Source organism: Vulpes vulpes, chromosome 9 (assembly GCF_048418805.1).
Source record: "Vulpes vulpes isolate BD-2025 chromosome 9, VulVul3, whole genome shotgun sequence".
In the NCBI taxonomy this organism is placed as follows: domain Eukaryota; kingdom Metazoa; phylum Chordata; class Mammalia; order Carnivora; family Canidae; genus Vulpes; species Vulpes vulpes.
The window spans coordinates 94127901-94150285 of record NC_132788.1 but is presented as its reverse complement, the minus strand read 5'-3'; the positions used below and the strand labels follow the sequence as shown (position 1 = coordinate 94150285).

At 39.7% G+C, this 22385-nt stretch overlaps 1 protein-coding gene across 50 annotated transcripts in view; it reads right to left on the bottom strand.

Moving 5' to 3' along the window:
• The window catches only part of MAP4 (microtubule associated protein 4), a 199713-nt gene that overhangs the window by 118893 nt on the left and 58435 nt on the right, over window positions 1-22385 (bottom strand). For 47 of the 50 annotated variants that reach the window (XM_025988942.2, XM_025988995.2, XM_025988934.2 and 44 more), the window contains one exon: window positions 9775-10016. In XM_025988942.2, the coding sequence (XP_025844727.1) occupies window positions 9775-9997 (223 nt within the window). In that variant the 5' untranslated portion in view covers window positions 9998-10016. Of the gene's footprint in view, window positions 1-9774; window positions 10017-16685; window positions 16899-22385 lie in introns of those variants that run through there. The other 3 variants (XM_072722345.1, XM_072722347.1, XM_072722340.1) reach the window with 2 other exon arrangements.

Sequence of the window (22385 nt, the reverse complement as noted above, 5' to 3'; positions counted from 1 at the left end):
AGAGAGAGAGGCAGAGACACAGGCGGAGGGAGAAGCAGGCTCCATGCACCGGGAGCCTGATGTGGGATTCGATCCCGGGTTTCCAGGATCGCGCCCTGGGCCAAAGGCAGGCGCCAAACTGCTGCGCCACCCAGGGATCCCTGCAAGGGCTTTTAAAACACAGACTGCTGAGCTCCATACCCAGTTTTTAATTCCATGTGGGCCCAAGTGATAGGATGCTGCTGGTCCAAGAACCACACTTTGAGAACCACTGTCCTATGTTAAAACATTTTATAGAAGCCAGTTCTTAGCCCTGAAAACCTTCTGAAATGCTGGGGAGAAGGGATCCTATCACTCCCACAAATAGAACTACCCAGGCACAGAATTCAGAAAAATTAAGTGACTTATTCACAAATTTGCCAACTATTTGTGTCTAAGGGTCAAAAATGTGCTAGATGCTCATCAAACATCTAGAACAATGTTTTGAATGAACAAAAGTCACAAAAATATTATTGTTTGTTATTCACATATAAGAGAAAGGCATCTTTTGTCTCTCTGACATTGACAACAGAGCCATATAGAGCTGATAATAAACAATGATTGGGAAGATAACATTTCTGAAGATGAAAAAAAAATCAATACATACATCCTGAAAAAGTATTTTGAGAACGGTTTCCCAGGGTGACATTTTAGAAGTAGTATGACACTAGTTTTATTTCCAGGTATTTGGATATTTAGATGTTTTACAGGAGCAATAAGAAGATAAAAATACAGAAACAAAACTGGATGGGGTAAAATGGAAAAAAGTAGAGTGTATCCACAAAAAGGCCTAAAAACAATGACAGATACAGTAGCAAAAAGGATCCTTAGCACCCGTGCTGTGAAGTGGAGGGAGGCTTTGAGAAATCATTGTTTCCAGATCTGGGGCAGGAAAACTGTACCTTGGGGTGGCGGGGAAAGCAACTTTTCCTACTCTGATAAGTGTCATAAAAGCACCCTGCTTGCTTACCCCTTATTTTTAGGTTGAGGGCAATTAGGGTGGGCATGTGAGAGTTAAAAGAAATAGAAACATCACTATCCAAAGAGTTCTATTAAATGTAATCCATTCAACTGCCCTTTCTATCCTAGATGCAGGAATGTGGTTGATAAATTTTCACTGGCTGGCTTCAGTGAGCCTGCTGTAAAATCACATCCAGAGCTCCAGGGATAACTTACTGAATCTCATCCAGTAACAAAATCAAACTTAAAGTTGGATATATACAGTAAAACATGAAAATAATGACGTCTAGGGCCCTTCCATCACTTCTGAAGAAGCATCCAGAAGAAAAAACATCTTATTTAGAACATTCTCCAAGCAAAACACAAACTTATCATTTGGGCAAAATCCATCAGTCTAATAACCTATAAAAATTAGACTCACTATAGAGAAGCCCCTGAGTTCACTGAAAGCTCACTCACTGCCTTAGATCTCTGCAAGACCAAATAAAAAAAATTTTTTTCCTTTCTTCTTCATTGTCTCCAGCCACCTCTCCTTCTCTGACTTACCCTTTTTTTAAAGACTTTATTTTTTATTTGACACAGATAGAGAGTGAGAACAAACAGGGGGAGCTGCAGGCAGAGGGAGAAGTAGACTCCCTCAATGCAGGACTGCATCCATCTCAGGACTCTGAGATTATGACCTGAGCCAATGCAGATGCTTAACCAACTGAGCCACCTAGGCACCCCTCTCTGACTTACTCTTAACCAAACCTTCTACAAATAAGGTGATATAAAAAAAAATTAGAAACTTATAATGTAGTTCTACTGTAATTATAAATTTTATATTCCTTTTTAACAGATTAATAAACAAATGTATGTGTACAGAACTCACTGATCCAAAATGATATACCGTAAAAATAAGGCTCCCTCCCACCCCTATACTCCAGCCAGCTACTTCTTTCTGAAGTAACCACTGTTACCAATTTCTAGAGTAATCTCCCTGAATTAATGAACTTTTTGTTAATAGTACTTAATTACAGGTAATTCACATTAAAAATATCAGAGAAAATTTAATAGTTTTTATAAGCAAAACAGTTTCCAAAAAACTTTCCTCTTCTGAGGTTGTTAATGATACACAAATCATGTAACCTAAGATGAAGCATAAGAAAATCTACTGATGCCATGTCATTATCCTCACCCACCTAAGTTGAGTCCCAGGTGGTGGAAGCAATGCACAGCTAAAGGAAAACAGAAAATGAAATCCAAAGCAAGACATGGCCCTCTAGATGGAGGTAAGCGCTGGCTCTCCTGGGTCAGAGCATGTGAGGGAGACGTGCAGGGTGTAACACTAGCAGTTAAAAGAATTCAAAGAAAAAGTTTAATGACAGGCTAAAGGCTAAGTAGAAGAGTTGTATGAGAGTATAGAGTCCCTAGCATCCACAGACACAAGGGGAGTTCACACCCACTTGCAGGTCTGTCTGCACAGATGTTTACCAGATGCTCACAAGACTGTAAGCAGAGTGGGAAAGTCTCCTTCTGCAGACTTGGGACAAAGCCACCACTAAAGGAAAGGTGTGAAGCCCTGACAGCTCCCCCAACCTAGCCTGCCCTTCTACACTACACAAACAAAAGCTGAGCTGCTGTGGGGGAGGAGTGTCAAACCCTGTCAGCCCTAGGGCCTGGGTAAAAAGACCCGCTGCAGCTGGTGAAGAGTTTCAGAAGAAAATATCCAGGGCACCTGAGTGGCTCAGGTAGGTAAGCATCTGCCTTCAGTTCAGGTCATGATCCCAGGGTCCTGAAATCAACCCAGCATGGGCATTGGGTTCCCTGCTTAGCAGGGAGCCTGCTTCTCCCACTCACTCTGCCACTCCCCCCTTGCTTGTGGTCTCTCACTTTATCTCTGTTAAATAAATAAAAACCTGGGGGGGGGGGGGGGTCGGAGAAGAAGGGAGGAGAAGAGGGGGGGAGGGGGAGGAGGGAGGAGGGAGGAAGGAAGAAGAAGAAGAAAGAAAGAAAGAAGGAGGGAGAGAGGGAGGGAGTGAGGGAAGAAGAAGAAAGAAGAAAGAAGAAAGAAGAAAGAAGAAGAAGAAGGATCCCTGGGTGGCTCAGCAGTTTAGTGCCTGCCTTTGGCCCAGGGCTTGATCCTAGAGTCCCAGGATCAAGTCCCACATCGGGCTCCCTGCATGGAGCCTGCTTCTCCCTCTGCCTATGTCTCTGCCTCTCTCTCTCTCTCTCTCTCTCTCTCTCTGTGTGTGTGTGTGTGTGTGTGTGTGTGTCTCATGAATAAATAAAATGAAGAAGAAGGAAGATGAAGGAAGAAGAAGGAAGAAGAAGAAGAAATCCTCCTTTGCCTTTTTTTTGGGGGTGGGAGGATGAGTTAACTGGGCATGTGATGTGATGAGCACTGATGACTTATGCAATTGATAAGTCACTGAACACTACATCTGAAACTAAGTATGTACTTACGTTGGTTAATTGAATTTAAATAGTAAAAATACATATTCTCTTACCCTAGGAGAGGAGCAGGAAGTCCTACCCAGAATCCTGCAGGATACCATCAGAAGACCCTACCACTGTAAGAAGGATATTACTGAGAAAGACTCAACCATGCACATAGAATTAAGCCTAAACCAGGACCAAAAACCAAAGATAACAAAACTCCCATCTACTTCCAGGCTAGCACTTTCTGATAAGGGAGGGGCCAGCACACATAGAAACAAACATCCTTCGGGGGCACAAGTGCACCAGGAGACCAAAAGCTAAGGGTGGAGCAAAAACACTGAGAGAAACCCTCCGGCACTCACCCCACCCCCCACTCTACACACAAGGAATACAGGAATTTGAAGCCAGTGCCGCACTGAAGACAGTAACCACAAAGCTGAAACTAGCTCAGCCCTAGCCTAAACTGACTCAACCCTTTACGTTAATTACCTAATAAGAGAGAAGACATGCCCACTTCCAGGCATAAATATTTATTATCCCAGTCACTACTGTTTTACATGTGAAGTTCCACATTCACTCAAAAATTAAGAGATGCAAAAAGTGCCCCCCAAAATACTGTCAAGAGACAAAACAATCAGACTGAGAAATTACCCAGATGTTCAGATTTCCCAGACAAGAGATTTAAAATAATTATGAATACTGTTCAAGTCTATGGTGGAAAAAACTCAAAATACGCAAGAACAGATGGGGAGCCTCAACAGAGTCAAATAGAAGAAACTATAAGAGTCAAATAGAAATGCTAGAGATTAAAACCAGAAAAGATACTGAAGAATGCCACTGAGGGCTCCACATTAGATTTAATGGAACCAGGGGGAAAATATCCGAGAACCTGAAAATAGGTCAAAGAACCTGCCCAAATGAAACACAGGAAACAAAAAGAAGGAAAAAAACAAAAAAAAACAAAAACAAAAACAAGAGCATCCAAGAGCTGTGAAGCAATACCCAAAAATCTAATAAAAATGTCATTGGAATCCCAGGAGAAAAGAGAAAGAATGAGGCAAAGAAATATTTTTAAAAGATAACAATCCAAAAATTTCCAAACTTCATGAACCACATCAAAGCATGGATCAAGCTCACAGAACCCCAAGCAGTACAAATACCAAGATACCACCTAAACACAGCATATTCCAAATGCAAAACCTGAAGATAAAATCCTGGAGGCAACCACAGGGGAAAACAGGAACAAAGATCAAGATTATAACAGACTTATCACAAACTATCCAACTAGGAAGACTAATATTCCTAAATAAAAGAAAAAAGTCACAAAGAATAAACACCTTGGAAAGGTATCTTCCAAAACTGAATGCTTGTTTTTCATAAACCAAACCTGAAATAATTCATTGCTAAAAGACCTGTGCTATAAGAAATGTTAAAAGATGGGTGCCTGGGTGGCTCAGTCAGTTTGCCTTTGGCTCAGGTCATGATCTCAGGATCCTGGGATCCAGGGCTGTGTTGGGCTCCCTGCTCAGCAGGGAGTCTGCTTCTCTCTCTCTCTCCCTCTGTCCCCCTCCTTGCTCATGCACTTGCTCTGTCAAATAAATAAATAAAAATCTTTAAAAAAAATGTTAAAAGAATTCTTTCAGTCATTAGGATTATGGTGCTAGACAGAAACCTGGGTCTATACAAGGAAACAGGATGCCCAAGATGATAAAAATGGGAGTAACTGTAAATGGTTATTTCTCATATTTTTAATCTAAAAGGTAACAGTCTAAAGCAAAAAAGAGTGACAATGTAGGTTACTAATATATGTAAAATTAGACAAATTGGAAGAAATTAAAGATATACACTGTAAACAGTAGGTCAAATATAAAACAAATTTTATCTAAAGACTTTATTCATTCATTTATTTAGAGAGAAAGAGAGAGAGAGAAAACATGAGCAAGGGGAGGGGCAAAGGGGGAGAGAGAGGGAGAGAATCCCAAGTAGACTCCATGTCCAGTGCAGAGCACCATGCAGGCCCAATCCCATAACCCTGAGATCATGACCCAACTGGAAACCAAGAATCAGATGCCCAACTGATTAAGCCACCACAGTCACCTCAAATATAAAATAAATTTTAAAAGAAATATATATAATAAGCCAATATTGAAGTTAAAAACAAAATCATAAAATACTCAATCCAAAACCTTTGCGAGAGAGAAGGAAAAATAAAATGAACAGATGGAAGAAATAGAAAGCAACTAGCAAAATGACAGATTCAAATCCAACGATATGAATAATCGCATTAAATATAGTCTAAAATACCAATAAAAAGACAGAGACCTTCAGATTGGACAGAAAAGCAAGACCCTTCTATATTGTGTCTGCAAGAAATCCCTTTTTCTTAATAAAGAAATGCACTGAAAGTAAAAGGATACAGACAGATATACCATGTCAGGGAGGCCTGGGTGGTTCAGTGCTTGAGCATCTGCCTTTGGCTCAGGGCATGATCCCAGGTCCAGGATCGAGTCCCACAGCAGACTCCCTGCAGGGAGCCTGCTTTTCCCCTCTGCCTATTTCTGCCTCTCTCTGTGTGTCTCTCGTGAATAAATTTTAAAAATCTTAAAAAAAAAAAAAAAAAAAGATATACCATGTCAACACTAAACAAAAGGAAGCTGCAGGGATCCACGGTGGCACAGCAGTTTAGCACCTGCCTTCGGCTCAGAGCGTGATCCTGGAGTCCCAGGATCAGACCCTGCATCAGGCTTCCTGCATGTAGCCTGCTTCTCCCTCTGCCTGTGTCTCTGCCCCTTTCTCTCTATCATGAATAAATAAATAAAATCTTTTAAAAAAACAAACAAAAAATAAAAGGAATCTGCAATAGCTATATTAACAGGACAAAAATGAGACTTCAGAACACACAATATTACCAAAAATAATGAGATACTACACAATGATAAGAAGGTCAATTTATGAAGAAGACATAACAATCATGGGTGAAGGGGATTAAGAGTATACTTATCTTGATGGGCACTGAGTAATATACAAAAGTGCTGAATCACTATATTGTACACCTGAAACTAATATAATCCAGTATGACAACAGATCTTCAAAATACATGAAATAAGGGATCTCTGGGTGGCGCAGCAGTTTGGGGCCTGCCTTTGGCCCAGGGCACGATCCTGGAGACCCAGGATCGAATCCCACATTGGGCTCCCGGTGCGTGGAGCCTGCTTCTCCCTCTGCCTGTGTCTCTGCCTCTCTCTCTCTCTCTCTCTCTCTCTCTCTCTCTGTGACTATCATAAATAAATAAAAATTAAAAAAAAATACATGAAATAAAAATTGGGAGAGGGGAACCCTGGGTGGCTCAGTGGTTTAGTGCCTGCCTTTAGCCCAGGGCGTGATCCTGGAGTCCCAGGATCGAGTCCCATGTCGGGTTCCTTACATGGAGCCTGCTTCTTCTGCTGCCTGTGTCTCTGCCTCTCTCCCTGTGTGTGTCTCTCTCATGAATAAATAAAATCTTTAGAAAACAAAATAAAAATTGGGAGAATACAAAGGATTCAAAAGAAACAAATCCACAAAATTCTGTGGAGACCTCATCTCTCCCTCTCAGAAATCTATTACAAGTAGATATAAAGTCAGTAAGGATACAGAAAACCTAAACAACACTACCAACCAACTAGACCCAACTGACATAAAAAAAGCACTCCACACAGTAACACCATCATATTATTTCAGGTACTCAAAGAACACTGACCATGAGAGGCCATATATTCTGGATATAAAGTAAAACATGACAATCAGAAATGAACAGAAATTTCAAAGGATATCTTCTGACCACAACAAAATTAAACTAAAAATCAATTATAGTAAGATACTTGGGAAAATCTCCCAATTTTGAGATATTAACATATTTCTCAATAACCCATGGCTCAAAAGGGATTCAGAAGGGAAATTAGAAAACATTTTGAACTGAGTAAGAATTATAAACATAACATACCAAAATCTATGGGACACACTATAATACCATGATTAGAGGGAAGTTTGTTAACATTAAAACCTTATTTCAAGGGCAGCCCCGGTGGCGCAGCGGTTTAGCGCCGCCTGCAGCCTGGGGTGTGATCCTGGAGACCCAGGATCGAGTCCCACATCGGGCTTCCTGCATGGAGCCTGCTTCTCCCTCTGCTTGTGTCTCTGCCTCTCTCTTCGCTCTCTCTGAATGAATAAATAAGTAAATCTTAAAAAAAAATAAAAAATAAAAAATAAATAAAACCTTATTTCAAGTAACTGCCAGAGAAGAGGTGGTGAGTGGGCAAAATGGGTGAAGATGGACAAAAGGTACAAATTTCCAGGTATAAAATGTAAGTAAATCCTGAGGATGAAATAGCATGGCAACTACAGTTAACAATACTATATACTTGAAAATTGCTGAGGGTAGATCTTAAAAAGTTCTCACCACAAAGAAAAAAATTTTTATTTTATTTTATTTTTTTTATTATTATTTATTTATGATAGTCACAGAGAGAGAGAGAGAGAGAGAGAGAGAGGCAGAGACACAGGCAGAGGGAGAAGCAGGCTCCATGCACTGGGAGCCCGATGTGGGATTCGATCCCGGGTCTCCAGGATCGCGCCCTGGGCCAAAGGCAGGCGCCGAACCGCTGCGCCGCCCAGGGATCCCAAGAAAAAAATTTTTAAATATGTGTGGTGATAGATGTTAATTAGACTTACTGTGGTGGTTATCTCACAAGCTATAAAACAGGAAGTCATGTTGTACACCTTAAACTAATATAATATTTTGTGTCAATTATGAAAAGACAAAATGTTTCAAATCAATGATCTAAGCTGTCACCTTAAAAAATCAGAAAACAGCAAATCAACTCAAAGCAAGCAGAAGGAAGGAAATATTAAAGATGTGAGCAGAAATTTAAAACAGAAAAATAAGAGAGATGCCTGAGTGGCTCAGCAGTTGAGTGTCTGATTTTGGCTCAGGGCGTGATCCCAGAGTTCCTGGATCGAGTCCCGCATGGGGCTCCCAGCATGGAGCCCGCCTCTCCCTCTGCCTAGGTCTCTGCTTCTCTCTCTATGTGTCTCTCATGAATAAATAAATAAAATCTTTAAAGGAAAAAAAAAACCACAGAAAAATAAGAAGAATCTATGAAATCCAAAGCTAGATCTTTAAAAACATCAGCAATTGATAAACCTCTATCCAGATTCATCAAGAAAAAAGGAGATGACACAAATTACCAAGATAATGAATGAAAGAAGGGGTATTAATAACATATCCTACTGACTTTAAAGGAATCAGGTAATAGTATTTTATCTCCATCAATTTGACAACTAAGAGGAAATGTGCCAATTCCCTGAAAGATACAACTACCAAAGCCCACTTGAGAAGAAATAAATAACCTGAATAGTTCTGTATCTCTAAAAGGAAGTGAATTCCTATTAAAAAAAACAAAACAAAACAAAAACAAAAACACCTGGGACACCTGGGTGGCTCATCTGCCTTCGGCTCAGGATGTGATCCCAGGATCTGGGATCCAGTCCCACATCGGGCTCCCTGTGAGGAGCCTGCTGCTCCCTCTGCCTATGTCTCAGCCTCTGTGTGTCTCTCATGAATAAATAAATAAATCTTTAAAAAAAAAAAAAAAAAAGAAAAGAAAAGAAAACCTGACCAAGAAAATTAAAATTCTAGGCCCAGGTGGCTTCACTGACCAAGTCTATCCAACATTAAAGACAAAAACATCAATTCTACATGAACTATGCTAGAAAACAGAATAGGAGGGAACATTTCCCAACTCATTTTATTTTATTTTTTTTAAATTTTTTCCCAACTCATTTTAGGATGCTAGCATGACTTAACTTCTAAAACCAAACAAAGGCATCACAAGAAAACTACAGACCAATATCCCACGTGAATATAAATGCAAAAATCCTCAAACAAACAGCAAATCTGATCCAGCAATATATAAAAGCAGCAAAGTTCTTTTAAAAGATTTAATCCATGGTTTAATCCTGACCTGGAATTATTCCCAAAGACAACAAGTGGTATCTGATTCCATTCCAAATTCAGTCTTGAATATAAACACAGAATTTTATATACCTGACTTTTTACAAAGCAACTTTCAAAGTATAGGCACAGCAGGCAGTTTAAATTCAGGAAATTAGGCAGATTATACAATAGTTGAGACTTTACAGAAGAAACCTTTAGATTGAAAGTAATCTACAGTGTCATAAACACAAACTCAACTAAGGGTAATGAACCTACGTCTTTGGTTTCTAACAAAATTTGGATAAAGTGACTGAACTCAACTCAGTTTCCTCAGGGTTTCTAAAATTATGAACCAAAACATAATCCCTAATCTGGTTTCTCAGTAGTTTAGTTTAACTACTTACCTTCAACCTGGCTAGGATCTGAGCATGGTTTTTTCTTTGACTCTGAATTCCCGGTTTTCTCATCAACATCCAGAAGAGGAATATAGTCTGTTTTTCCAACAGTTTCTCCCACAACATCATCAAAGGCCTCTGCCTCCAGTGTGGCAATAAAGTCCCGTTTTATCTCTTCCTCGATCTCTGGAGGTGGCTCTGTTAATGCGTCTGCAAGACTGAGGTCAGCCATTTTGCACCACTGCAACTGCCTGGTGAAGGGGGAGAAATGTTTCATAAGATGAGCTCTGTGCAAAAGGAAACATTCCTAGAAACTTTTTTCAGTTGTTCTAAACAATAAACAAAAAGAAATAAAATCTAAAACTTGAGCACTAGAAAAGGCTCCCTCATTTCACAGATTAGAAACTTTTTTTTTTAATTTTTTTATTTATTTATTTATGATAGTCACAGAGAGAGAGAGAGAGGCAGAGACATAGGCAGAGGGAGAAGCAGGCTCCATGCACCAGGAGCCTGATGTGGGATTCGATCCCGGGTCTCCAGGATCGCGCCCCGGGCCAAAGGCAGGCGCCAAACCGCTGCGCCACCCAGGGATCCCACAGATTAGAAACTTAAAGCACAGTTAACAGTCTCACCCGAAGTAAATTTCTAACATCTCTGGGAAGTAAACAGAGCAAATGCCATTATGCCTTTTTCATTAATTAAAAAAAAAAAAAGTTTATTATTATTTTTTTTTAATTCATGAGAGACACACAGAGAGAGAGGTAGAGACACAGGCAGAAGGAGAGAAGTAGGCTCCCCACAGGAAGCCTGATGTGAACCTTGATCCCAGGACCCTGGGATCATGACCTGAGCCAAAGGCAGCCACTCAACTGCTGAGTCACCCAAGTGCTCCAATAAAAAAATGTTAAATATATTTTTAAAAAAAAGTTAACTTATCCAAAGTTATAGCCAGTAAGACTCCATCAGGTTTGTTTTTTTTTTAAGATTTTATTTATTTATTCATGACAGACACAGAGAGAGAGAGAGGAAGAGACACAGACAGAGAGAGAAGCAGGCTCCATGCAGGGAGCCCGATGTGGGACTCAATCCCAGGACTCCAGGGTCATGCCCTGGGCTGATGGCAGATGCTCAATTGTTGAGCCACCGAGGCATCCCTCAAATCACATCTTTTGATCAAGTCTTATAAACTTATCAACTATTCCATGTATCCTCATTTCCAAATCATGTCCCAGAATAATTCTTAAAAGAATAAACAAAAGGAGAGATTACATTACATTCCCATTTAAAAAAAAAAAAAAGGTTACGTTATTATCAGGTGAACGAAGTCACCTTTCCTAACAAAAGATTTATTTTGTTGAGGCTAAATACTACTTCCTCATGAATCTCTTGTGGATAGCTCTGTTAACTAATTTATATCTAGCCCTTGTTGGCATGAAAAATACAGACATGTTCCCTGATTAGCTAGGGGTGGCAGCCCCTCTGTTGTGATCATGCACATCACTATCTCTTCAAAACATCAGACTCTCAATGTTTAAACATAATCTGAAGTTAAAAAGTATGATCTACTACAGACAAAACTACAGGTGAATAGCCCAGAAAATACAGAAATAGTGTAGTAAAAATGCCAAAGGGCCTGCAGTAAACTGAGCTCCCAGCATATACCATAGCAGGGTGAAATTAAAAAAAAAGTGTTCAGGGTTCTATCTCTGCTTTCAAAAGGTCTAATTTAAGAGAGACTCATAAAGATAAGTAAACATATGAGCTTTCTTGACCAGGCAAGTAAGTCAACTAGAAATCTTTAGCTGCACAGGTGGCTCATTAGGTTGAATGTCTCACTCTTGATTTTGGATCAGGCAAAAAAAAAATCGTGAGGTCCTGGGATGGAGCCCCACGTTGGCCTCCATGTTCTGCAGGGAGTCTGCTTGAGGATTCTCTCTCTCTCTGTCCCTCCCCCTGCTTGTACAGCATGCTCTCTCTCATGAATGAATGAAAGAAAGAAAGAAAGAAAGAAAGAAAGAAATCCTTAGCTGCATAGTATGATAGCTACTGCTTCTGTCTGCCCAGAAATTCATTCTTCCTTATCTCTCCCCATAGATACCAATAGTTACCCCAGTAGTGTTGGACACATAACCAGGAAGAGGATGGTTGGAAAAGGAATATTTCATAACTACATCCTGGATGGAAGACCCACCAAATGGCAGCTGTTCAGTTGCCCTGGTTGTCTTCTTTCTTGAGTCTAAGTGAGCAACCTTTCAATCTTTCTTTTAACTAATTTAGTCAATCTATTGCTTACAACCAAAGAATCTCAACTAATACACCCAGTCTTCCCTCCACACAAATTTTTAAAAGCCAAAATTTCCTGTGATTCAAGCCATTTTTAAAGTCTCGCCTTTAAAACTGTCCTCCACTGTCTACCTCTCTCCAGCTAAATTTACTAAGGAAAAAGAACACACCAAGGAGTACAGTCATTCTATCTTCATCTCTGTCTCCACACATAAGTTCCTATCATAGTTTTCAGTACAGAGCAGCACACTTATAACCCATTTACAACACATGAATATGGATGGGCAGTCCTATTCTATATGCCACCCAGGCTACTTTACATATAAAGTATGATGTCTCTCCAGATCCTACCAGGAAAAATGCTGAAAAATAACTCATTAAAGAACTTTTTAAAAAGCCTGACAAGTTTAATGTCAATAAATTGGTCTTCCATTTCTATGATAACTATTATCACCAGTTAGCATTTGAAATCTATTATGGGGATGCCTGGGTGGCTCAGCAGTTGAGCATCTGCCTTCAGCTCAAGGCGTGATCCTGGGGTGCAGGGATAGAGTCCCACATCAGCCCCCCTCGGAGGAGCCTGCTTCTCCCTCTGCCTGTGTCTCTGCCTCTATGTCTCTCATGAATAAACAAAATCTTAAAAAAAGAAAAAAGAAAGAAATCTATTAGGAACCAAAAATGATAAAGGATGTCTATAATTAAGTAGTTTCAAGGTCAAAGAGCACTTGAAAGGACATCTGTACCATCTTTAACAATAGCTCTATTTTTTTCCATAATATATACCTATGACACCTTTTTCATGCAATCCACTCAAACTTCCTAATTTAGGATACAGGTAAAAATACAGACAAAATCGACAGTATCTTTTAAATCTCATTTATGTGAGTGCATATTCTCAAAGGTCAGCTCTTTATCCACCGTAATCTTTCTCTCTTCACCCCCACCCCAACCTCCCAAACCACATCCTGGGCTGACATGGAATTTGAATAGCAGTTTAAATGCAGCTTAAATGTATAAGAAGAACTTATACCTTAACTGATAGAAAACTAGCTGAAAAGCAGGAAGGTCATTTGGCTCTGAGTGCATCTAGCCAACCACCCAGCATCTGTATCTTAACATAGTTTAGATACTCCTTTCTTGTTACTACATATAAATAGAAGTATGATTTACACACACACACACACACACACACACACACACACAATCTACTTATGGAAAATGAAAGTACTGGCTTTGATCCAGAAAGCCCCAGTTTTCAATAAATTAAATTCAATTTTATAGTTATTCTATTCTAAAATATATACAAGTATAAAAAATTCGGTAAGTGTTCTACAGGTTTGTTAAACTGGTTCTGCAAGTGTTCCAGAATTGATTTTAATGAATTCATGGGTGAATTTCATTCCGCACCTACAGAACTATTTAAGGTCACTTAATATTCAGTTATACCTTAAAACACTGAGTTATGTAATTTATGGACAAAAGTATATGACACAATCTGGATATTGTGTTATTCTCAAATCTGGATATTCAGGAAGATTCAAATGTGCACCCTTGTGAATGAGGACTATCTACTTAAGAGAAATGATCTATTTATGCTATTCCTTTCTCATTTGTATAAAGTTTTTACCTTTAAAAGGATTTGTTCCTGGCAGGCAAGGAAAGAAAGCTAGGTACAGAAGTTTCTATGCTTCCCTGGGGCACCAGTTTAATCTAAAGCTTTCAGTGAGTCATGGGCAGGGGCTGAGTTCCCTAATCTGTAAAATGAGAGTGGTATGTTAAATGATTCCTGAGGTTGATTACTCTGTAAACTGCTTATAATTTAGATTTATCACTTAGGTTAAAATAAACAAGATGCACGTAGATCCTCAATGTGCATGTGTGACTTTTACATATCAAGTACTCCCAAATATAACTGGGTTCAGATTTATTAAAAGGCAAAAGCTTTTTGGCAAAGGGAGAGACTAAAAACAAACTCATCGCTGTGCAGTGCCCTGCTTGAGCAAATCTGACTGGAGCTTAAGAAACTCCACCCAGTTCTGGCTAACATCAAAGGAGACTTGACACCACTCTGCCAGAAAATAAGTCCCATATTATTTAACCAGGTACCAAGAGAAAACAGTTTTTGAGCATAGCACTCTGGACAGCTGATCTTTCATTCGGACCATGTGCCTGAAGTGAAACTACATGGTGAGAAGAGTTTTGAAAATTTGTGAACGAGGACAAGAAGAAATGGCAAGATGATAAAGCAGAGAACAGAATTTTGGTCTCTTGACTACCCTCTGACTATTAATAGCCATGGACTCATACAGAGTAAATAAAAAGATATGATGCAGTCACAAAGCATCTCCTCTGTTGTATGATTTACTTTAGATCACAAACTCTGGAATTAGTTACTAAACTCAACTATTTTCAGGTACCTGGGTGGCTCAGTGGTTGAGTGTCTACCTCTGGCTCAGGTCATGGTCCTGGGACTGAGTCCCGAATCAGACCTCCCACAGGGAGCCTACATCTCCCTCTGCCTAGGTCTCTGCCATTCTCTGTGTCTCTTATGAATAAACAAATAAAACCTTTTAAAAAAATAAAAATAAACCACTTTCTAGTTCTATAGAGATTAATGTTCATATCTAATTTAAATACACAGAAGTGTAGGCAATTTTTTAAGGTCCCAAAATTCCTCTTGAAAACTTTAGGTCAGTTTTACCTACAGTCAACTAGTCACTCATTCCAGAACTGTGCTCATTCTGTCTCATGAGAAATTATCATTAGCAATCTACTCTGCAAATGGCCTGTGGCTGCATTTGTCCTTCCCTATCTACTCCCCTCCCTGTGGCCCCTCCTCTCTCAAAGGTGCTGCTTCAAAAACTAAAGTGGAGGAAAAAAAACTCATGATGAAAAAGAACAGCCTAATTCTCACCAACACACTGAAACACTTTTCACAACCACGGTCATATTTTCATTTCACTCTGTCATATTAGCCAAATCTGTACCAAGATTCATTTGCGGTATCCAGCATTTTATTTTCAAAAGTGTAGAATCCTATTTCATAATTTCAAGAGGGATAAGGGGACAAACATCTCAGAAGGTCCATCATTCCATCTTAGTGTGAATTTAGTTATCAAGTTAACTTTCCTCTTAATCCCAGAAATCAATTCCATGGAAAGTATCTGAGTTTGGGGTTTTAGTGTGAAAAGGGAGAATACTAGTTTAGTAACACGGAACATTTCAGGGAACAATGCAGATCTGGATAAGGTATCAAGGTAGGGAGAGGGCATGTGGTCCCAGAGGCCCTTGGAGGTCAAAGAAAGGGAAGGAATACAAAGCCAAAAACAAGCTCTTTTAAAAATATTACCTCTTGTCAATTTTAGAAGGAAGAAACTTTCTTCAGTCAGCTGGACTAGTTGAGAAACAAAATTCTCATTTATAAAGTTGGTTATCTAAGGGAAATGCTGCTGAGTTCCCAATAACCAACTTAGTAAGTAAACATTTAATAATAATTCTTAAAGGCAGAAGACCATTACTAATGCTTACTTAAATTTTCTCCATGATTGATACTGTCAATTTTGGTGGGAGGAGTAGGGGTAGGGGTGAATTATGGACAAGATACAGAACTAAAAAGCTATGTGGCTAATATTTTTCTTTCTTCCTTTCTTTTTTTTTCTGCATGACTATGTAAATGGCAGAGAATTCGGAGGCCGCATTAAGCTTCTATCCCAGGATATTAGTAAGAGTGCTGTGCCCAAAATGAAGTTCTTGTTCTTAAGGCTTGGAAGAAACCCAGCATCCCAGCCAGTTCCAGAGACCATTTATATCTGACATGGTTAGTGGTACAGCCTGCATCACAAAGATTTCATATTCAACATGAGATTTTTTTTTGAGTTTGCCTATCAAATTTTCAATTACTAAATGGGGACTCTATTCCTCAGATTGGTTTTTTTTTTTTTCCTCAGATTGGTTTTAATGAAGTTCTTTCAGAGGTCTATTACATAGCAAGCTGAACCTTATTTGTCTAGTGTCTGTGTTCTGCTTTTAATTTATTTAACTAGAAAACTAGATTGATTTATACTTTCAATCAAAACAATATTTAAAAGTAAAACCAAATCTTTACTAAGGACCTATATGGGAATCAGCTATCATCTTACCCAGAGGTAAGGGTCCCTGAGGTTAATCTGAATTTCTCCTGCTCCTCCCCAGAACCAGAATGGCAAAAGCACAACTCAGCAACATCTTGACTATCCTAGCTATAAGTCCCAAACCCCTGTAGAATATATTAAGTTTCCACCCCCAGGTACCTCCCTACACACTTCAAGGACAACAGCTGTACTATTATGAACTGATGGTATTTGCAGGCTCCACAGGATTCTGTTCAAAACCACCATTTGTCCTGTTCATCATAGGATTAGCAACAAGAGAAAGCCCTTGATTACTGGAATAGCTGAGGCCATTGCCCAGTGACATTCCTATATAGAAGAGCAAATGGATTTTACTTCCATGTAGTCCCCCAAGCAGAGTTCATTTTCCCACTGCTGTTTTAGGGAGCTCTGTCCTTTAAACATAAAAACATTGCATGCACATGCACACACATATTCACATACAGAAAACCTTGCAGCACAAGCTTGAAAGCCTAGCTTCTTACTTACAAGAACTATCCAGGCAGTCTGTCTTCAGTCCTAACCAAATGCATTTTGGACCTCTAAGCAGGCACCTGCCTGCCACGTTTCTGTCCAAGTGAATTTAAACCTATTTCTCCAAGAAGAATCATCCACACTAGATACCTCCCACTGTTAGCCATGTGATACACTCAGCATGATGTCTGCTGAAGTCTGGGAATGTGCGCCAAAACAAGACATGACAATGACACAGCACTTACATTTCTGCTATAACCATCCTTGAGAGCAACTCTTCAATTTTATCTCAATTAAGGAAAAAAAAAGTGAATCTTAAGATGATTCTCAATAGCTAATCCCCCCAAATTGTAAAAAAAAAAAGTATTTCTTAAAATGTCACTATTCATCCCATTCTTCTTCAGTCTAATTAAGAGCAAAACACATTCAGAGTTTGCCTACACCTATCTAGAAATTATTTCTAAACACTTAAGAACTCTAAAGGCTTTTATAAAAAGACCAGCTCAAATAATCTAAGCTCCAATTCTTTCACTTTAGCAGTGGACAAAAAAAAAAAAGGACCAGAAAAAAACAAGTCACTTTTTTTTTTTTAAGTATTTATTTATTCATTCATGAGCCACAGAGAGAGAGACAGAGACACAGGCTGAGGGAGAAGCAGGCTCCATGCAGGGAGCCTGACATGGGACTCAATCCTGGGTCTCCAGGATCACGCCCTGGGCTGAAGGCGGCGCTAAACCGCTGAGCCACCCGGGCTGCCCAAACAAGTCACTTTTAAGTGAAGCTGAACTGAGGATCAGGCTAAGGGGAGAGCAAGCAAACACTAGAAACACAAGCAGGGTGTTTGTCCAGAATTGACAAAATCTTTGAATTTGCTTTGTTTTATCTGATGCAATGACATCACTATACTTCCATTTTCTTCCCCCTACTTTTCTTCTTAAAGGATAAAAGCAACTGGAAGAGTCTTGAACATCAGGGGAAAAAAATCTCAACTAATTTTTTTTTTAAGATTTTATTTAGGGCAGCCCCGGTGGCTCAGCGGTTTAGTGCCGCCTGCAGCCCAGGGTGTGATCCTGGAGACCCTGGATCAAGTCCCACGTCAGGCTCCATGCATGAAGCCTGCTTCTCCCTCTGCCTGTCTCTGCCTCTCTCCTCCCTGTGCATTCTCATGAATAAATAAATAAAATCTTTTTTAAAAAATAAGATTTTATTTATTTATTAATGAGAGAGAGAGGGATCCCTGGGTGGCGCAGCGGTTTGGCGCCTGCCTTTGGCCCAGGGCGTGATCCTGGAGACCCGGGATCGAATCCCACGTCAGGCTCCTGGTGCATGGAGCCTGCTTCTCCCTCTGCCTGTGTCTCTGCCTCTCTCTCTCTCTCACTGTGTGCCTATCATAAATAAATTTAAAAAATTAAAAAAAAAATGAGAGAGAGAGAGAGAGAGAGAGAGAGAGAGGCAGGCTCCATGCAGGGAGCCTGACATGGGATTCGATCCCGGGTCCCCAGAATCAGGCCCTGGGCCAAAGGCAGCGCTAAACCACTGAGCCACCTGGGCTGCCCTCAACTGATTTAAAAGGACTCCAACGTCTATTAAGAAAAAAATCACTCCAAACTCCTTAGTATGATATCCTGGTCATATAATCCTACAGGACCCTGCCCTAGGACCTACAAGAACCATCAGCAGTTTTCCATGGAGGCTCTCCCTGTACCTGAGTCACATGGAACCAGCTGCCATTTTATAAGCCTATCACTGATCTCATTACCACATGCCCTTGTTCACGCAGTTCTCCACACTTCAAATCCTCTTCATTCCTGCTCGCTTGTCAGTCTTAAAATCAAGGCCCACATCAACTATCACCTTTTCTGTGATTCCCTTTTGAAATCTTTTCTCCCAGCACCATGGAGAACTAACACCTCATCTGTACTTCAATTGTAACAGTACAGTCTAATCTGTACTATAGTTTTATATGCCAACGGCACTTATAACTGCTAGATCCCAAAGGGGAAGGACCATGTCCAAGCAATGTGTGTATTTTCTCTTAGTGGATTACTTTGCACAAAAGATGAACTAAAATAACAAAAATCAACAAAACAAGGGAGCTAGGTAAACAGAATTCTAAAACGGTATGACTGAACTTAATAAAAAGGTCTCAGGGTGCCTGGGGGTGCTCAATCAGTTAAGTGTCCAACTCACGATCTCAGCTCAGGTCTCAATCTCAGTGTCGTCAGTTCAAGGCCCGCACTGGGCTCCACAATGAGCATGGAGCCTATTTGGGGGGGGGGGGGGGGGGGGAGTAGGTCTAATTTGAAATTAATCAGAGGTGCTAAAACTACAAAAACTCTTCAAAACGGGAAAAATGATAAACATGGTCAAGGTTGAATGTCACCACTGATTAACTACATTCACCTCATTTCTTCTACTTTCCAAACAGCTTCGTGCCAGAGCACTCATGTTGTCTGCAATCACAGAAAGCAAGCCAACAAGGAGTAACCATACAAGCCAGATCTCCATGCTGGTCATCTTATTATCATTATTAGGCAGGGCAATAAAAATAGCTCTCTGCTTTTAGAAAAGCACAACATGATGCAATATGGCAGAAACAAATAGCATTTTGTTGAAGAGATAAACTACCACCATCATGTTAACATCACCGTATAAATGTTAAAACTTTTATAATTATTAAAATGTTAAATCTCCATAGTATCAGCTCATATATGTCTGTCAAGGAGTAGTAAATACACTATGCAATTTTAAGATTACTGAGTGCTGGGAAAACTGGTTGAAGGGAAAAAAGTACTCACACTTGATTAGCTTTTGAGAACTAATCAAGAAAAATCTCTCCATCAAGCCAAGTGAAGCTTCTCAAGTTCAGAGCCATAAAGTGCCATATTTTATTCTTTAAGATGTCAGTGAAAGTGAAGGAAAATCAAAGACTGAATTATAAGGAGATGGGGATTTGTGCTGATAATTCTGTATTTATTATAGATACACACAATGTGTGTCTCCTTCAGAGTCCCATTGGACTCTGAGTTCCTAGATGGCAAGGACATATCTTTTTCATCTTTTATCCTGTACATCTAGTACTATAGTGACACCTGTTAGGATCTCAACTGCAGTCATCTTGCTGGGAGTGCTCTATTCCATATCATGGCACAGACTTCTCTCGTTGGAGTTCACAGTTGCCTAGCTGGAAGAACCCTCTTGGCTCTTCCACTGTGGGTCCTGGGTTTACAATCAGCATTGGAGTATAGTAGCCACACTCTTCTGACAGGAAAGAGGAAGGTATGAACTCTATAGGGTACTCAGCAGACATTTTGTAGAAAGCCCTTAATGGTGGTAGTAAATGCCTTGCCTTTAACATAAAAGTGCCTTATAAATGCTTTCAAATGGGGAGGAGGAGTGTAAAACACTGAATAAAGTGAAAAGTCAAAGGAATCTTACAAGGTATTTTTAACCTAACTTTTAACATTTTATCTGGAATAGAAGTAAGGATCTGAATTAAAAGTGAAATGCGGTCAGGGGCGGGGGGAGGAGGGGACAGAAAAAAAAAAAGTGAAATGCCACTGGATCAGAATCATTCAGGGACAGAGGTGGGCAATTTCAGTTTTTAAGTGTTGATTTTGAAGGGTACTCAATTGAAACTACTGAATTAATCAACAATTTACTTAATACACTAAAAATATAGTTTACTGAAATGAAACATAAGACAGAATTTATAAAACAACACTTTTTTAAAAGAATTTACTTATTCAAAAATAAATAAATAAATAAAAATTTACTTATTCATGAGAGACACAAAGAGGCTGAGACATAGGTAGAGGGAGAAGCAGGCTCTCCACTGGAAGCCCGATATGGGACTCGATCCCAGGACCCTGCAAACACAGCCTGAGCCAAAGGCAGATGCTCAACCACTGAGCCACCCAGGTGCCCCAAAACTTAACACTTTTAGAAAGAGATCACATTCTCCCTTTATGGGAAGGTAGGTGCTTTTTTTTTTTTAATAATTTATTTATTCATGAGAGACACAGAGAGAGAGAGAGAGAGAGAGCAAGAGGCAGAGACACAGGTAGAGGGAGAAGCAGGCTCCATGCAGGGAGCCCGATGTGGGACTCAATCCCAGATCCCAGGATCACGCACTGAGCCAATGTCAGACGCTCAACCGCTGAGCCACTCAGGCATCCCTGGGTAGGTGCTTTAGATAGACTTTACTAGAAGTAGAGCCCGACAGGGATTCTTATATAATTGATTTACTGAGGGAGTGCCTTCAAGAGAAACCTGTAAGGGACGGAAGGGAAGCAAAACTGTGTTTCAGCTAAAGGTTAGCCTGTGCCTCTTGTCTGGGAAGCTATGAAGCATAACCATACCACAGAGTCAATCCCACCATGAGGTAAGGGAACCAGGTTTTTGTAACTCTCATCAGGCAATCCTTGGCTGAGAGGCATGTGAAGGGAGGGGACATAACTTCCCAGGCATCTCTGGAGGAGGTGGCTCCCACATGCTATGGCCCTTGCTAACACTCACAGAAGCTTGGGGTTGGTGTTGGGGGGGGGGGTGTTTATCAGAGAGAGAGAGAGAGAGAGAGAGAGAGAGAGACGGACTCTAAGCAAAAAACCATTAGTAGAAAAAAACTGACAAATTTAATTCACTAAGATTTACCAGTATTAAATATTAATCTTGTATGTATCTAACAACACAGCTATTTTAAAAACAAAAAACTTCACCCAAAACAACAACACTAATTCAAAAAAAGTATATGCACCCCTATGTTTACTACAGCATTTTATAACAGCCAAGATCATGGAAGCAATCTGTGTCCATCAAAAGATGAATGGATAAAGAAGATGCAATACATACACACACACACACACACACACACACACACACACACACAATTTAATATTACTCAGCCATAAAAAAGGATGAGCTCTTGCCATTTGCAACGACATGGATGGACCTGGAGGGTATTAAGTTAAGTGAAATAAGTCAGAGAAAGACAAATACCATATGATTTCACTTATATATGGAACCTAAAAGACAAAACGAACAAACAAAAAGCAGAAAAAGACCTATAAATATAGAGAACAAACACAGTTGGCAGAGCAGAAGGAGATATAGGGGGAGACACTTCATTAATATTTAATACTGGTTAATGGGTAAATGGGTGAAGGGAAATGGGTAATACAGGCTTCCAGACAGGAAATGAATAAGTCACAGGAATAAAAGGCACAGCTTAGGGAATATAGTCAATAATGTTGTAATAGCACTACATGGTAACAGATGGTAGCTACACTTGTGTGAACACAGCATGATGTAAAAACTTACCCAATCACTAAGCTGTACAGCTAAAACTGTAATGTCGTATATCAACTATACTTCAATAAAAGTAAAACAAAAAACATAAAACTGACCTTAATGAGGAGAAACAAGGGAATCCTCCTTCATAGAGGGGATATTGTAAAATATCTCTCTTAGTAATTGACACATCTTATAGACGAAAGTCAGTAAGCATATACTAGCTCTGAACAACTCAATATACAAGTTTCAGCTAATGAACTACAAAGTACAACTGGAGAAGACACTTTTCTAACACACATGGGACATTTCATTTGTAAAATAAATGTCTATTAAGACATAAAACAAATCTCAAATTTTAAAAATTATTATTATAAGAGAAGAAACTAATGGTTACCCACGAGGAGGTGGATGGGGGGGGGGATG